Below are 19,816 nucleotides of genomic sequence, written 5' to 3' on the forward strand. Positions count from 1 at the left end.
TGAAAAAATTTTCTATAGAACTAAAATTTTGAGAAAATTTTCTATAGAAATGAAATTTTGACAAAATTTTCTATAGGAATAAAATTTTGACAAAATTTTCTATAGAAATAAAATTTTTACAAAATTTTCTATAGAAATCATATTTTGACAAAATTTTCTATAGAAATAAAGTTTTGACAAAATTTTCTATGGAAATAAAATTTTGACAAAATTTTCTATAGAAATAAAATTTTGATAAAATTTTCTATAGAAACAAAATTTTGACAAAATTTTCTATAGAAATAAAATTTCGACTAAATGTTCTATAGAAATAAAATTTAGACAAATTTTTCTATAGAAATCATATTTTGACAAAATTTTCTATAGAAATAAAATTTTTTATAGAAACAAAATTTTGACAAAATTTTCTATAGAAATAAAATTTTGACAAAACCTTCTATAGAAATAAAATTTTGACAAAATTTTCTATAGAAATCATATTTTGACAAAATTTTCTATAGAAATAAAGTTTTGACAAAATTTTCTATAGATATAAAATTTTGACAAAATTTTCTATGGAAATAAAATTTTGACAAAATTTTCTATAGAAATAAAATTTTGACAAAATTTTCTATAGAAATAAAATTTCGACTAAATTTTCTATAGAAATAAAATTTAGATAAAATTTTCTATAGAAATTAAATTTTGCAAAAATTTTCGTTAGAATTACAATTTTGCAAGAATTTTATATCAACTTACATCAAACATTTTGATAAAAAATTGCTTTTTTAATATGTTGATTTCAATCAAATCCCTTTCATATGAATATGAATTTATTTTCATTCGCATTATAGAACATTCCTTGGTCATTATATCAATCTTCATCGATCGACCTTCAAACATCTAAAATCACTCAACATTATTCATATATATTACATTGCGATCCATACGACCTCTGAAATATCAATTGGCAAAATCAATTTAAATTTTTTCAATTCGAGATTTTTTTCACAAAAATCAACGCTAATGATTTGTTTTCATTGGCTGACTGCTACGAAAATGAAAATTTTCTGTTATTTTATCGAAGGAAAAATTGATGAGGATGGGCAAAAATGTTTATTTGTTGCTTTTGATTTAAATGTACACATTTAAGATCTTAAACAATAAGTGCCAAATAGAAAATGTTGAAATAAAAATGTATTTTTCAATATTATCCAAGAACAACAAAAGTGCCCATTAGGCCGGAGGCGATTTATAAAATATTACAACACCACCAACGCCATAACCGATGCCATTAAATGATCCAATATATTTGCTATAAACAAATTTTTATACAATTTTGAATTTGGATAGTGTATATATGATATCGGTAGTGGTTTTCAAACTAAATATACCGATAGACACTCGAAATAAAAAACACAACAATTTTAGTTTTTTCTTCTATATTACAAAAATTTTCTTAAAATCTCATTTCTATAGGAAATTTTGTCAAAAATGCATTTCTATAGGAAATTTGTAGAAATTTCTTTTCTATAGGAAATTTTGTCAAAATTTCATTTCTATAGGAAATGTTGTCCAAATTTTATTTCTATACAAAATTTAGTCAACATTTTATTTCTATAGAATTTTTTGTAAAATTTAATTTCTATAGGAAATTTTGGCAAATATGCATTCCTATAGGAAATTTTGTCAAAATTTAATTTTTATAGGGAATTATTCAAAATTTCATTTCTATAGGAAAATTTGTCAAAATTTCATTTCTATAGGAAATTTTGTCAAAATTACATTTTTATAGGAAATGTTTGTCAAAATTTTATTTCTATACAAAATTTTGTCAACATTTTATTTCTATAGATTTTTTTTGTAAAATTTAATTTCTATAGGAAATTTTGTCAAAATTCCATTTCTATAGGAAATTTTGACAATAATGCTTTTCTATATATTAATATATTATATATTAATTTTTATCCGAAATTTTGTCAAAATTTCATTTCCATAGGAAATTTTGTCATAATTTCATTTTTATAGGAAATTTTGTCAAAACTTCATTTCTATAGGAAATTTTGTCAAAATTTCATTTCTATAGGAAATTTTGTCAAAATTTCATTTCTATAGGAAATTTTGTCAAAATTTTATTTCTATAGGAAATTTTGTCAAAATTTCATTTCTATAGGAAATTTTGTCAATATTTCATTTCTATAGGAAATTTTGTCAAAATTACATTTCTATAGGAAATTTTGTCCAAATTTTATTTCTATAGGAAATTTTGTCAAAATTTTATTTCTATAGGAAATTTTGTCAAAATTTCATTTCTATAGGAAATTTTGTCAAAATTTCACTTCTATAGGAAATTTTGTCAAAACTTCATTTCTATAGGAAATTTTGTCAAAATTTCATTTCTATAGGAAATTTTGCCCAAATTTTATTTCTATAGGAAATTTTGCCCAAATTTTATTTCTATAGGAAATTTTATTTCTATAGAAGAGTTTGTCAAAGTTTTATTTCTATAGAAAATTTGTCAAAATTTTATTTTTATAGAAAATTTTTTAAAATGTTTATTTCTATAGGAAATTTTGCCAAAATTTAATTTCTACAAGAAATATTATTTCTATAGACAATTTTGCTACAATTTAATTTCTACAGACAATTTTGCCAACATTTTATTTCTATAGAAAATATTTGAAAAATTTTATTTCTTTAGAATTTTTTTGCAAACGTTTATTTCTATAGAAAATTTTTGCAAAATTTTATTTCTACAGAAAATGTTTGCAAAATTCTATGTCTATAGAAAATTGTCGAAAAATTTTATTTCTATAGAAAATTTTGTCAAAATTTTATTTCTCTAAGAAATTTTGTCAAAATGTTATATCTATACGAAATTTTTTCGAAATTCCAAATTCTTGTTCTATACAAAATTTTGCCAAATTTTATTTCTATAGAAATTTTTTATAAAATTTCATTACTATAGGTAATGTTGTCAAAATTCCATTTCGATAGGAAATTTTTCCAAAAATGCATTTCTATGCGAAATTTTGTCAAAATTTCAGTTCTATAGGAAATTTTGTTAAAATTTCATTTCTATAGGAAATTTTGTCAAAATGTAATTTCTATAGGAAATTTTGTCCAAATTTTATTTCTATACAAAATTTTGTCAAAATTTTATTTCTATAGAAATTTTTTGTAAAATTTCATTTCTATAGGAAAATTTGTCAAAATTCCATTTCTATAGGAAATGTTGCCAATAATGCATTTTTATAGGAAATTTTGTCGAAATTTAATTTTTATAGGCAATTGTTCAAAATTTCATTTCTATAGGAAAATTTGTCAAAATTTCATTTCTGTAAAAATTTTTGTCACAATTCTATTTCTATAACAAATTTTGTTAAAATTTCAATTCTAAAAAAATTTTGCCAAACCTTTATGTCTATAAGAAATTTTGACAAAATTTAATTTTTATCCGAAATTTAGTCAAAATTTCATTTCTATAGGTAATTCATTTTTATAGAAAATTTTGTAAAATTTTTATTTCTATAGAAAATTTTGTCAAAATTTTATTTCTTTATTATGCTAAAATTTAATTTCTAATTTTGCTAAATTTTAATTTGCCCAAATTTTATTTCTATAGGAAATTTTGCCCAAATTTTATTTCCATAGGAAATTTTGTCCAAATTTTATTTCTATAGGAAATTTTGTCCAAATTTTATTTCTATAGGAAATTTTGTCGAAATTTATTTTTTATAGGGAATTGTCCAAAATTTCATTTCTATAGAAAATTTTGCCAAAATTTTATTTCCATAATAAATTTTGTTAAAATTTCACTTCTAAAGACAATTTTGTCAAACCTTTATTACTATAAGAAATTTTGACAAAATTTAATTTTTATCCGAAATTTTGTCAAAATTTCATTTATATAGGAAATTTTATTTCTATAGAAGAGTTTGTCAAAGTTTTATTTCTATAGAAAATTTGTCAAAATTTTATTTCTATAGAAAATTTTGTCAAAATTTTATTTCTTTATTATGCTAAAATTTAATTTCTAATTTTGCTAAATTTTAATTTCTACAGACAATTTTACCAACATTTCTATAGAACATTTTTGAAAAATTTTATTTCTATAGAATTTTTTTTCCAAAATTTTATTTCTATAGAAAATTTTTGCAAAATTTTATTTCCACAATAAATTGTTGGAAAATTGAATGTCTATAAAAATTTTTGCAAAATTTTATTTCCACAGAAAATTTTTGCAAAATTCTATGTCTATAGAAAATTGTCGAAAAATTTTATATCTATAGAAAGTTTTGTCAAAATTTTATTTTTATAGAAAATTTTGTCAAAATTTTATTTCTATAGCTAATTTTGCTAAAATTTAATTTCTACAGACAAGTTTGCCAAAATTTCTATAGAACATTTTAAAAAGTTTTATTTCTATAGCATTTTTTCCCAAAATTTTATTTCTATAGAAAATTTTTGCAATATTTTATTTCCACAATAAATTTTTGGAAAATCTAATGTCTATGAAAATTTTTGCAAAATTTTATTTTCACAGAAAATTTTTGCAAAATTTTATGCCTATAGAAAATTTTCGAAAAATTTTATTTCTATAGAAAATTTAGAAAAATTTTATTTCTATAGAAATTTTTTGAAAAAAAAAAAAAATCTAAAATATTTTTGGAAAAAATATATCTTTCTGTTGTCGATACCACTTTGTTATTGGTGTATAAATAGCTGATGTCTGTTTTATATTTTAGTTTATAATAAATTGTTTCTGTATGTTTTTCTTTATAATAAGCATAAATATGGACTTAATAATTTTAATAAATGTTGTTTTTGTTTCTTATCTTTTAGCTCTTCTATGCATCAACACTTGGCGATTTATTAGACTCTACATCCGCATTATGATTTTTGGAAATTTAGCAAATGTTTGCGTGGAACTTTGAGTGAAAAGAAATGAATTCAGTAAAGCATCATCGAATTGGAGTATTTCTATCTCCATAAATTAAATAAATAAAAATAAATTGCGAAAATAAAAAATATATATATAATAATTTTAAATTAAAAAAATAAAGAATCATAAAATCAAAATAATCAATGATCTAATAAGCCAGTCAAAAAAAAAAAAAAAAAATCAAAACAAATACCCATAAATCCCATTGTGTTAATAAATTTATGAATATCTAGTCAAATATACAACGAGTTATTTAATATTTAGTATAAAAATATTTTATTGCACGAAAAGAGAAATTTCCTTTGCTATATAACCACAAATTGCAAAAAATAGATTTACCGCGTGTGTTATTTATAAAATAAATATCTATATCTAGTTATAAGAATATATACGCCAGTTAATATAAAACAACAAAAACAAATAATTTAAATAAAAGAAATCAACGGTTTGAATCATGCCTTATAGTCGGGATTCTGCTTCGGCGCAAGCTGACAAATTGAGCGGAATTGTGGAGGAAAGCGATTTGTATGAGGGATTTGCTCCTCATGTTGAGACATCGGAGATAAAGGTGCTTGATTTCTACAATTTACCAAAGTCAACAGGTGAGTAATCAAATTAATGTAATAAAATATATAATAAAATTTAATCATAAACAAAATTAAAAATAGATTTTTTTATAGAAATAAAATTTTGCAAACATTTAGTGTATAAGTAAAATTTTCTTCATTTTCATTTTCATTTCACTTTCATTTCTCATTCGGTCTTAATTATTTGTTTATGTGAAATGAAGAGCGTACAAATAAATATATGCACAAATGACAAATGAAATAAATTCTTCTACAATGGAAAGTAAAATGTTTTTGATGGTATTATACTTTTTGTTTCCCACCCATCATCCACTGTTGCAGTAGCGTAGACACATTCATAGAATAGTCCCAAAATGTGTTCTGTATAATTATATGAGAGAAGTCATAATGTTAATGGGTATTAAAATGTAAATGTTTTTTATATAGCCTTCTCCGGTAGCCGTAGTAACATGTGCAATATAAGACAATTAAAATTAAACTGTGTAACAAAAATTTTGGGAAAATTTTCCATAGAAAAAAAAAATTGTGAAAAAAATTTTAATAAAGGGTGATTCTTTTGAGGTTAGGATTTTCATGCATTAGTATTTGACAGATCACGTGGGATTTCAGACATGGTGTCAAAGAGAAAGATGCTCAGTATGCTTTGACATTTCATCATGAATAGACTTACGATCTGCCACAACGTCGAATTTTCAGTGAATGGGCCCTAGAAAAGTTGGCAGAAAATCCGCTTTTTTATCGACAAATTTTGTTCAGCGATGAGGCTCATTTCTGGTTGAATGGCTACGTAAATAAGCAAAATTGCCGCATTTGGAGTGAAGAGCAACCAGAAGCCGTTCAAGAACTGCCCATGCATCCCGAAAAATGCACTGTTTGGTGTGGTTTGTACGCTGGTGGAATCATTGGACCGTATTTTTTCAAAGATGCTGTTGGACGCAACGTTACGGTGAATGGCGATCGCTATCGTTCGATGCTAACAAACTTTTTGTTGCCAAAAATGGAAGAACTGAACTTGGTTGACATGTGGTTTCAACAAGATGGCGCTACATGCCACACAGCTCGCGATTCTATGGCCATTTTGAGGGAAAACTTCGGAGAACAATTCATCTCAAGAAATGGACCGGTAAGTTGGCCACCAAGATCATGCGATTTGACGCCTTTAGACTATTTTTTGTGGGGCTACGTCAAGTCTAAAGTCTACAGAAATAAGCCAGCAACTATTCCAGCTTTGGAAGACAACATTTCCGAAGAAATTCGGGCTATTCCGGCCGAAATGCTCGAAAAAGTTGCCCAAAATTGGACTTTCCGAATGGACCACCTAAGACGCAGCCTCGGTCAACATTTAAATGAAATTATCTTCAAAAAGTAAATGTCATGGACCAATCTAACGTTTCAAATAAAGAACCGATGAGATTTTGCAAATTTTATGCGTTTTTTTTTTTTTAAAAGTTATCAAGCTCTTAACAAATCACCCTTTAGATATAAAATTTTAAGAAAATTTTCTATAGAAATAAAATTTTGAGGAAATTTTCTGTAGACATAAAATTTTGAGAAAATTGTCTATAGAAATAAAATTTTGACAAAATTGTCTATAGAAATAAAATTGTGGCAAAATTTTAAATAGAAATGAAATTTTGACAAAATTTCTTATAGAAATGAAATTTTGGCAAAGTTTCTTATAGAAATTAAATTTTGGCAAAATTTCTTACAGTAATGAAATTTTGACAAAAATTTCTATATACAATTTAGCAAAAATTTTCTATAGAAATAACATTTTGCAAAAAATTTCTACAGAAATAAAATTTAGCAAAAATTTTCTATAGAAACAACATTTTGCAAAATTTTTTTAAATAAATAAAGTTTTGACAAAATTTCCTACAGATATAATGTTTTGAAAATAAAATTCTTAAAAAAAAAATTATTTCATGAAATTTCATAGAAATAAAATTTTGGGAATAGTTTTTTTTAATAAAGCCTATGATTTTTTTGATTAATAATATTTTTGATTTTTTGTAAGCTAGTGTTCCAAAAAAATGTAGATATGATAATAAAATGAACTCCTGTCTTTGTCTACCTTTGCATAACAATTCGAAGATAAGACCAGAACACTACGCCTTAATGACATCTATTATTATCTTCAACGCAACATTTTAAAAAGCCTAATTTTACGAAAATGAAATTGGGCCTTTGAAAGCGGTAACACAATTGCCTAAAAGATACAATCTCCGCCTGACAACATTAATAATGTAAGTGTGAAGAAAAAAGTTAATGGAACGAAATTGTTCCGATTCTTGAAATATCATTTCTTGAGGATTTTTTTTTTCAAAAATATTTGGAAATGTTATTTCTATGGATTGTCATTTTTTTTAAATTTATTTCTTTAAAAAATATTTCCAATTTTTCAAAGAAACAAAAACTTTTTAAAATAGGTTTGGAAACTGTTAGATGTCTTTTTAATTTATATTTTTAGCATTCCTTCTTATTCGAGACTTTTGTTGTACCAAAAATTTCCTGAATATACTACATATATGAAAACTCTCTTGTTTGGTGGAAAATCTCCCTAATATTAAAGGGATCAATCTTTTAAAGTTTTTTTTTTTTTTTAATTTTCTAAAGACTTAAAATTTTAGAATATAAGCCACTTTTGTATTATATATATTTTTTAAATTTTTTTTAAAGAATAATTCAAAAATTGAGTTATTCACTTTTCTTCGAATTTATTCGAAATTAATTTCACAAAATTAACTATGTATGTACAAAGCTAAGCTCTCAATTTTTACCATTAATGTAATATGAGTTAAACTTATCACAAGAGATACATATGCTGTTAACAGACTATCAAAATCAAATAACAAACAATGTTAGGAGCACAACAGTCATGGTACTCATTAAACGTTTCTGAGAAAGTGAGAAAATATCATGCATATAAAATTAGATATCTCTCATTGTTAGAATAGTATAGGATAAAACATAATGCTTTAATTGTGTTGGTGAGATAACCAATAGATTCTGGAGAACAATGATAGTCATATTTAAGATGAATCATTTTAACTTATGTTTAACATCAAATGTAAAACATAATAACGATCTTAATGCTATCAACGATTATGGCTTTAATTTTCAATAAAAACTAAATGATTTTTTTTTATATTAATAAAAATAAGAAACAAATGTTTTTTTTTTCTATTTCTTAGTACAATACCCATGTTATCGAATAAAAGTTTAGAATCAAAGCGAATAGTTATTTCAGTGAGAAAATATCCTGCAAATCAAATGAGATATCTCTCAATGTAAGAGTAAAATTGAGATGCATAACGTTATCATTGTGTTAGTGAGAATGAAAGAAGGGTAAGATGAAAAGAAGTTAGAGCGCACAACAAGCCGAATACTACAAGCTAACCTAACTTAACCTTAGTCAGGTTATAATAATGATAGTAACATTTAACATAAATCATCTTAACTGAGGTTTAAGATTAACAGGATATTAACATGAAATTAATTATGTAAATGCATCGACGATTATGGTACCACATTCTGCAAATGTTTTGCTATATAACATATCATTGATTTTATTTCTATATTATTATTTTCGCAAAAAAAAAATATTCCTATAGAAATTTTTGTCGATATTCTATTAAAATAAAAAACCAATTCTGATCATAATTGATTGACTTCTTATACATTGGAATAACATAAATTTAAAATTCATAAGCAAAAATTATTTGCGGAGGCATAAGTTATGCGTTTCCAAAATATTAATATAAGAAAAAAAAAAAAACCAAAAAAAACAAAAAAACAATAATTGTGTAGGTATAGAAAAACAAACCACCCCAAAAAAGCAAAATTGTTTTGTTTTGTTCTGTTTTTTTTTTACATATAAAATCAAATAAAAATCATCCTATGAGTACTGACATAATATATCTCTGGCATTTTGCCATATAAATAGAAAAATAATATATTGCTACCAGAAAGGCCCCACAAATGCAAACTATAACAGAAGTTACCATTTTTGCGTTTGTGTAGTATACAAAAGAATTTGGTATAAATAATGGATATTTTATTGGCCCTAAATAAACATATGCCAAATAATGCCCCAAATTGGCTATTAAAAAATATTTTAATGTTCAAAGATTTTAGTTTAGAAAAATTGGTTACCTACGCACATTTTACTAGAAACTTGACCTCAAAGGGTCATCCTGGCGCCTTCATTGATAAGGGTGTGGCAAAATGATGGATGGTATTATTTTTTGCGTAAGTAAGTTAAAAAGTAATTTATCATTTTTGATTTTGTAAACAAACAATTTTTTATTGCTTAACCAAAATTAGAAAATAAAAAACTACTCTTAACATTTTCATAGTTTTCCTTACCAAGAAACAATCACCATGGATTTCTTGTTTACCCATAAAAGAAACATTAAAAAAATACTCAAAATTTTGTTTTCGCCATTATAAACAATTTGCGTAATCAAAATAAAAAACCAAAAAGAAAAATTTAATCATTTTGGTTTCGTTTCTGATTTTTTTTGATTGCATTGCCTTTGTTATTCATGTCGTTCTTTAAGATGTTATTGTATTTTTTTTTGGTTTTTATGATTTAATTTAAATTTTTGTTGGCATAAAATTCAAATTCCTTTGCATATAAAAACAACAACAAATAAATTCATATTAAATGAGTTTTGAAAATTTTCCAAAAAATATTATATATGTACCTATCGAAATTCTTATGGATGATGTTAGAGTATATGATGAGATTTTTGGTGGCACCACCAACACACATACGAGGATGGATTTTGCAATTTTTCTTAATAATATAATTAGAAAAAAATAACAAGAACAAGTTATTGATTTTTATTTCAAAATTTACATATAGTTTCATGTCCTATTCTATATTAATTTAATTTTTTAATTTGATTAAATTTTAGTGAAGTAAGTTCCCCTTGTTGCGTTAGTTTGAGTGGCGGTTATTTAGTTGTTTGCTGCGTGTATTTCGGTATGGTCGCATTAGGTATACATTTTAGAGAAATTACAAATTACGTCGTCGCCAAAGTCAAATCAACCAATATTTTGAACTCATTTTGGTTGATATATACGAGTAACATAATGGTAGAAATCTTTTTCACAAACGGGATCCAGTTATTTTAAAAATGCTCACGGAAAAAAGTTTGACACTCATTGTAATTAAATTCAATGATCGGCCGGAGCTAAACAACAGCCACTCAAACAGTTTGAGAGTCAATAGGGAGTGTCAATAGAGCATTGATAGGGAAGAGAGTGAGTTAAAGTGTGGGTGTATTTTGTATGAATATGTGGTTGAGGGAAGTGTGGTGCGAATTTTAAATTGATTAGTTAGCCGGATATTTTTGCTAATAGTATTTTTTTTATATTTTAAAGGCTTATTATTTAATAAATTTTAAATAAATAAAAAAATTATGCATTAACGGCTTTTTGTTTCAGCAGGCTTATATTGTGTCTGATGGCAAATTCTCATTCTCTTCTCTTCTCTGAAACTTTTCTCTATAGAGTATAAAATATTTCTATATCGAATACGATAAGGAACGTTGTGGTCAAGTGGGTACAAACAATATTTTGAGAATTATTGAGAGAGTAAGTCGCTTTTTAAGAGTTTCCACGTTTGAGAGGATTCATTGTAAACTCTTTTTATGGGGCAAAAAAATAACATCATGAGATAATTTAATAAAATTACAACAGACAGACAAACGGACATAGTTATATCTTAGAATTTTTCCCTGATCACGAATATATGTACTTTATATAATCGGAAATCGATATTTCGATGTATCACAAACGGAATGTCAAAATTTTATTTCTATAGGAAATTTCTATTTCTATAGAAAATTTTGTCAAAATGTTATTTCTATAGAAAATTTTGTCAAAATTTTGTTTATATAGAAAATTTTGTCAAAATTTTATTTCTATAGAAAATTTTGACAAAATTTTATTTCTATAAAAAATTTTGTCAAAATTTTATTTCCATAGAAAATTTTGTAAAAATTTTATTTCTATTGAAAATTGTGTAAAATTTTATTTCTATAGACAATTTCGTCAAAATTTTTTTCTATAGAAAATTTTGTCAAAATTTTATTTCTAAAGAAAATTTTGGCAAAATTGTGTTTATATAGAAAATTTGATGTCTATAGAAAATTTGATTTCTATAGGAAATTCGATTTCTATAGAAAATTTTTTCAAAATTTTATTTCGATAGAAAATTTTGTCAAAATTTTATTTCTATAGAAAATTTTGGCAAAATTTTGTTTATATAGAAAATTTGACTTCTATAGAAATATTGATTTCTATTGAAAATTCGTCAGATTTTTAGTTATATAGAAAATTTTGTCAAAATTTTATTTCTATAGAAAATTTCGTCAAAATTTTGTTTATATAGAAAATTTTGTCAAAATTTTAAATATATGGAAAGTGTTGTAAAAATTAGATTTTTATAGAAAATTTTGTCAACATTTTATTTCTATAGAAAATTTTGTCAACATTTTATTTTTATCGAAAATTTTGTCAATTTTTTTATAGAGAATTATGTCAAATATTTATTTCTATAGAACATTTTGTCAAAATTTTATTTCTATAGAAAATTTTGTCAAAATTTTATTTCTATAGAATTTTTGTCAAAATTTTATTCCTATAAACAATTTTGTCAAAATTATATTTCTATAGAAAATTGTGGCAGGATTTTGTTTATATAGAAAATTTGGTTTCTATAGAAAATTTGATTTGTATAGAAAATTTTGTCAAAATTTTATTTCTATAGAAAAATTTGTCAAAATTTTACTTCTATAGAAAATTTTGTCAAAATTTTACTTTTAAAGAAATTTTTGTCAAAATTTTATTTCTATAGAAAATTTTGTTCATATAGAAAATTTGACTTCTATAGAGAATTTGATTTCTATTGAAAATTTGTCAAATTTTTATTTCTATAGAAAATGTCACAAATTTTATTTCTATAGAAATTTTCGTCAAAATTTTATTTCTATAGAAAATTTTGGCAAAATTTTGTTTATATAGAAAATTTAACTTCTGTTGAAAATTTGTCAAATTTTTATTTCTATAGAAAATTTTGTCACAAATTTTATTTCTATAAATAATTTCGTCAAAATTTTATTTGTATAGAAAATTTTCTCAAAATTTTGTTTATATAGAAAATTTTGTCAAAATTTTAAATATATGTTGTAGAAATTAGATTTTTGTAGAACATTTTGTCAAATATTTATATCTATAGGAAATTTTATCAAAATTTTACTTCTATAGAAAATTTTGTGAAAATTTTATTTTTATAGAAAATTTGACTTCTATAGAAAATTTGATTTCTATTGAAAATATGACTTCTATAGAAAATTTGATTTCTATTGAAAATTTGTCAAAGTTTTATTTCTATAGGAAATTTTGTTAAAATTTTATTTCTATAGAAAATTTCGTCAAAATTTTATATCTATAGGAAATTTCGTCAAAATTGTATTTCTATAGAAAATTTTGTGAAAATTTTATATTTATACAAAATTTTTTCAAAATTTTGCTTCTATAGAAAATTTGATTTCTATTAAAAATATGACTTCTATAGAAAATTTGAGTTCTATTGAAAATCTGTCAAATTTTTATTTCTATAGAAAATTTTGCTAAAATTTTATTTCTATAGAAAATTTTGTCAAAAATTTATTTCTATAGAAAATTTTGTCAAAATTTTATTTCTATAGAAAATTTTGGCAAAATTTTGTTTATATAGAAAATTTGATTTCTTTTGAAAATTTGTCAAACATTTTTTATATAGAAAATTTTGTTAACATTTTATTTCTATAGAAGATTTCGTCAATATGTTATTTCTATAGACAATTTTGTCAAAATTTTAAATATATGGAGAATGTTATAAATATTAGATTTTTATAGAAAAATTTGTCAACATTTTATTTCTATAGAAAATTTTGTCAAAATTTTATTTTTATAGAAGATTTTCTTAAAAATGTTATTTATATAGAAAATATTTTTCAACATTTAATTTCTATAGAAAATTTTAACAAAATTTTATTTTGTAAATTTTTTTTTATAGAGAATTATGTCAAAATTTTATTTCTATACAAAATTTTGTGCAAATTTATTTCTATAGAAAATTTTGTCAAAATTTTATTTCTATAAAAAATTTTGTCAAAATTTTATTTCTATAGAAAATTTTGGCAAAATTTTGTTTCTATAGAAATTTTTGTCAAAATTTTATTTCTATAGAAAATTTTGTCAAAATTTTATTTCTATACAAAATTTTGTGAAAATTTATTTCTATAGAAAATTTTGTCAAAATCTTATTTCTATAGAAAATTTTGTCAAAATCTTATTTCTATAGAAAATTTTCAATATTCCCATCTCTGATCATTTGCATCGTGCGTATCATTCGGTTTATTTACATTTGCCGGGTACACATTGTATCTTGTAAGAGCTTTGCATTCTAAACAGAACCGAATGACAAGTGCTAAGCAAACATCGGCTCAACTCAATAAGAAAGCAGAGCAGCGATGGCGATAACACATTGCTGCGACAACTTGAAAATGTTGTTCAACAATGATGACGATGATGATGATGTTGTGCGATACAAGTGGTTTTTGACCTCTAGTGTAAAATCTAAGAACAACAATGTGTGTTACATGTAAAGGGTGATTCTTTTGAGGTTAGGATTTTCATGCATTAGTATTTGACAGATCACGTGGGATTTCAGACATGGTGTCAAAGAGAAAGATGCTCAGTATGCTTTGACATTTCATCATGAATAGACTTACTAACGAGCCACAACGTCGAATTTTCAGTGAATGGGCCCTAGAAAAGTTGGCAGAAAATCCGCTTTTTTTATCGACAAATTTTGTTCAGCGATGAGGCTCATTTCTGGTTGAATGGCTACGTAAATAAGCAAAATTGCCGCATTTGGAGTGAAGAGCAACCAGAAGCCGTTCAAGAACTGCCCATGCATCCCGAAAAATGCACTGTTTGGTGTAGTTTGTACACTGGTGGAATCATTGGACCGTATTTTTTCAAAGATGCTGTTGGACGCAACGTTACGGTGAATGGCGATCGCTATCGTTCGATGCTAACAAACTTTTTGTTGCCAAAAATGGAAGAACTGAACTTGGTTGACATGTGGTTTCAACAAGATGGCGCTACATGCCACACAGCTCGCGATTCTATGGCCATTTTGAGGGAAAACTTCGGAAAACAATTCATCTCAAGAAATGGACCGGTAAGTTGGCCACCAAGATCATGCGATTTGACGCCTTTAGACTATTTTTTGTGGGGCTACGTCAAGTCTAAAGTCTACAGAAATAAGCCAGCAACTATTCCAGCTTTGGAAGACAACATTTCCGAAGAAATTCGGGCTATTCCGGCCGAAATGCTCGAAAAAGTTGCCCAAAATTGGACTTTCCGAATGGACCACCTAAGACGCAGCCGCGGTCAACATTTAAATGAAATTATCTTCAAAAAGTAAATGTCATGGACCAATCTAACGTTTCAAATAAAGAACCGATGAGATTTTGCAAATTTTATGCGTTTTTTTTTTAAAAAAAGTTATCAAGCTCTTAACAAATCACCCTTTACAAACAATAATCAACAACTACAGCCGATTCTTATTGAAATACATTAGTAAGTACCTACTTATGAGTAAATATAAACGTCAAACAAAAATAAATAAAATAATTAAAGAAATTCTTTTTTTTGTATTTCTACAAATACGAAAGACACACACACACTTATGTGACTGTTTTGTATTATCGCCCTATTAATGTTTACACACGAACTTTTGAGAGATTATTTGCGAGAGAATGTTTGTATGTGGGCAAGTACACTCTGTACGACCGATAACACACTCTGTTAAAAAATGGAAATAATGAATTATATATTACTAAGAATTTACCTTCATAGATAAACAATAAATAGGGAGTTTCGTATAAATGAAATAAAATTACAAACCTTCATATTAACGTTTTGTTTTTCTGTAGTTATATAGAATTATTGGAGTTGATGATGTTATTTGATAAGATTTTTTTTTAGATGCCCTACTTTAAAATTCTAGCCCTCAACAAAAACATCCTCCCAATTTTATTTTGAGCATCTTGATTTTCCTGGAATTCGCCTGATGTGCTTCAATTTGTCAAAAATGAAGGCTTTCGTATATGGGTTAACGCATGGGTCATGGATTTTTATCTCTTGTCGATATATCTATATTAACGGAGAATATGGAATATAGATGTTGCAAAATATTTTTTTCTCTCCAAACATAAAATGTTTGCCGAAAGCAGACAGATTTCCGAGAAAATAATATGGTCGCGACAAACATGATTCGTTTTTTCCCTGACAAAATAACATTATGCGCTTTGTATATGTTTGGGCTAATTATATTCCTTCTCTGTATTAATGGGTGGACACCTCCAAAATATGGACAAATTGTAGGTCATATTATATTGTATTATGACATTAAAATTAACCCCTCATAAGTGGACATTTTCGAAATATGAACAAAATTAGGCAAGAGTGGGTGACCATTGCAATGGCGTAACTGTTTGGTATTATTACAAAAACTAATAACCGAAACGAATATCACATAAATTTCATTTGCCATTCATTGCAAATAATTTTGTCGTTTAATTAAAGCAGTTTATTCAATCGGTTATGTTTTCTGTTATTCAAAATGAGGTGTGCGAATTGGTTTCCCTTACCCATAATGAAGCACATTTTTTTTATGCCTAAAAGTATGCTACACATTTGCTTAACATATACCTTTACATACATGTTGATGGATACATTCATAAACAGATACATGATGTTTTTAACAATGTTGCTAAACTCTTTGTATCTACTTGTTATACCCTGCGTCACCCTGTGGTATTATATGTTAGCAATATTGCTCAGTATCGGTCCGTCAATCTGTCTGTGAACACATTTTTTGCATTCAAAGTCCAGTTCGCAGTTTTAGCACAATCGAATTAACATTCTGACTATGCCGCCAATTTTGGCTGAAATCGGTTCAGATATAGATATAGCCCCCATATATACCTCTCGCCCGATATTCACTTATATGGCCCCAGAAGTTAGAGTTTTACCCTAAGTTCGTTGAAGTTTTGCTGATGGTGTACAATTGATAGTGTCGTAAAGTGTGCCAAATTTGATTCAAATCGGTTCAGATTTATATCCTTCACCCGATTTACACTCATAAACCAGTAGAGGCCAAAGTTTTACTCATACACAGGGGGAAAATTAACCTTGTACTTATGCATGCCAAATTGGGTTGAAATTAGATCAGATTTAGATACTGCTTCCACATATGTATGTTTTTCCGATTTGGGCAAACTATAGCCAAAATGCACACATGTTCCTTGTAAAATCGCCACTGCTAAGTCGAAAATTTCTAAAAAGTACTTTAATTTTCCTATACTTCTAACCCCCATTTTCATGAAGCTCCGTTAGTGTTCCGTTAACTAACCAACTTTTAAACCGTATTATGGACGAAGCTGTCATCTTGCATATATATTCCATATGCCAGTTAGGAACTTAACTGACGAAAATTTTTCAGTTAAAGATAACTGGTGAGAAGATATTTGCAATTTATTTTCTGTTAACTGGCAGTTAAAGCCTAACGGAGCTACATGAAAATGGCCGTAATAGATAATATATCAAAATTTTATTTTTATAGATAATTTTGTTAAAATTTTATTTCTAAAGAAAATGTTGTCAAAATTTGGTTTGTATAGATAATTTTGTCAAAATTTTATTTTTAAAAAATTTTTTGTCATTTTTATTTTATTTCCATAGAAATTTTTGTCAAAATTTTATTTCTATAGAAAATTTTGTCAAAAATTGTTTTCTATAGAAAATTTTGTCAAAATGTTATTTCTATAGAAAATTTTGTCAAAATTTTATTTCTATAGAAAATTTTGTCAAAATTTTATTTCTATAGAAAATTTTGTCAAAATTTTATTTCTATAGAAAATTTTGTCAAAATTTTATTTCTATAGAAAACTTTGTCAAAATTGTATTTCTATAGAAAATTTTGTCAAAATTTTATTTCTATAGAAAATTTTGTCAAAGTTTTATTTCTATAGAAAATTTTGTCAAAATTTTATTTCTATAGAAAATTTTGTCAAAATTGTATTTCTATAGAAATTTTTTGCACAATTTTTTCTATAGAAACATTGTATAAAGTTTTATTTCTATACAAAATTTTTGTAAAATTTTATTTCTATACAAAATTTTTGCAAAATTTTCTATAGAAAATTTTGTCAACATTTTATTTCTATAGAAAATTTTGTCAAAATTTTATTTCTATAGAAAATTTTTGCACAATTTTTTCTATAGAAACATTGTACAAAGTTTTATTTCTATACAAAATTTTTGTAAAATTTTATTTCTATACAAAATTTTTGCAAAATTTTATTGCTATAGACAATTTTGCCAAAAATTTATTTCTATAGAAACATTTTATTTCTATAGAAAATATTTTATTTCTATAGAAAATTTTGTCAAAATTTTATTTCTATAGAAAATTTCGTATACATTTTATTTCTATAGAAAATTTTGTCAACATTTTATTTCTATAGAAAATTTTGTCAAAATTTTATTTCTATAGAAAATTTTGTCAAAAGTTTATTTCTATAGAAAATTTTGTCAAAATTTTATTTCTATAGAAATTTTTGTCAAAATTTTATTTCTATAGAAAATTATACAATTTTGGGATTATTAGTTTGGCTTGAGGTCATGGACTAATGAAAAATGCTGGTGTTGTTGTTTTTCATTACTTTTTTTATGGAAATGTTGCTGTTCTCGGATATTTCGATACACCATCGGTGATCATCTTCAGCGAGATATTATATTTTACAAAGTTATGGACTTTCTCCTTACAAAGCTCATGTAAGGAAAATTTTATTTCTATAGAAAATTTTGTCAAAATTTTATTTCTATAGAAAATTTTGTTAAAATTTTATTTCTACAGAAAATGTTGTCAAAATTTTATTTTCCCGTGTAAAAATTGGGGGATCTGATTTGATATGGTTAGATCTGAGCCAAGATATGGTCAGATCTGAGCAGATCCGAAAAATGGTTATATCTGGTCAGATCTAAATACTATGAAATTGGATCTGATCAGATCTCAAAAATGAGACACATCTAATCAGATCTAATTTGATATAATTGTATATTATTTGATACAATTGTATCTTTCGAGATCTTTCAACACATATATCAATTGTTTTATTTAATAATACAGACAAAAAGTATGTGCATAATAAATATGTTTAATTTAAATTGATCCATCAAAGCTATTTAAGAGTATTGACAGTTGAGTTAGAGTGTTGTCCAAGGGTTTTTCGTTTGTTTCTTCTGCTTTGGACTTAGACACGCGACTAAAGTATTACAGCGTTAAGGCAATCTGCAATGAAATTAAGTAAAAAAACAATTATTAAACAAATATAGGAATAAACAAATATGGGAATATATTGAACTATGTAAGCAAGTATTAGTATTGTTTTGGATCATTCTTCTTTAAGTTGCAATAAAAATTGCCATATAATTTTATGTTGCTTTTAATACTCACATTTAAAGTGTATTCGGGATTAGGTTAGGTATAGCGATAGGCTGTTATTTTAGGCTCATACATACTATTCAGACCATCATGACATCACAGTGATCAACATCTCACTTATCACTGACTGCTGCTCGATTCAATAATTAGCTCAATAACATGGGACCTCATTGCTATAATCGAGTCCTATCGGCATTTCACGTTGCGCTGAAACAACTTAGAGAATCTTTGAAGCAGAAATGTCACCAACATTACTGCGAGGAGATAATCCACCGCCGAAATAATTTTTGGTGTTGGTCGGAACTGGGATTGAACCGTGACCTTTTGAATGCAAGGCGGGCATGTTAACCAGTACACCACTGAGGTTTCCTTTTTTTCCAAATCTAGAAAATAGTAAAACAATATGAAAATGACTACTAAGGAAATAACAAATACAATCTACTTACCTACATAATCTCCGCAATAAAGGAAACGATATACACTTTATCAAAGGAACACATTGAAAACAATTATATTAAATTTCTTAATTTTCTCAGCTAGTCTGGCGTTAAATTTGTTTAGAAGTGATGCCCCTGACGGCGTTGACATTTGCCATAATGACATTGAGGTTTAGACGTGTATTTCAAAAATCTTTTTAACTTGTTCATGATTTTTTTTATTATATTTTGGACCGTATTTAACCCTATATATAGTCAGATATGATGTTATATCTACCATATCTTATTAGAT

General features: G+C 25.3%; 1 protein-coding gene across 3 annotated transcripts in view; it reads left to right on the plus strand.

Annotated features, from left to right (window-relative positions):
* Positions 1-19,816, plus strand: part of sky (GTPase-activating protein skywalker) — a 227,131-nt gene that overhangs the window by 84,382 nt on the left and 122,933 nt on the right. For all 3 annotated transcript variants that reach the window (XM_075297197.1, XM_075297193.1, XM_075297196.1), the window contains exon 3: positions 4,825-5,526. In XM_075297197.1, the coding sequence (XP_075153312.1) occupies positions 5,379-5,526 (148 nt within the window). In that variant the 5' untranslated portion in view covers positions 4,825-5,378. The remainder of the gene's footprint in view (positions 1-4,824; positions 5,527-19,816) is intronic.

The sequence above is a fragment of the Haematobia irritans genome, chromosome 2 (genome assembly GCF_050003625.1).
Source record: "Haematobia irritans isolate KBUSLIRL chromosome 2, ASM5000362v1, whole genome shotgun sequence".
Taxonomy (NCBI): Eukaryota; Metazoa; Arthropoda; class Insecta; order Diptera; family Muscidae; genus Haematobia; species Haematobia irritans.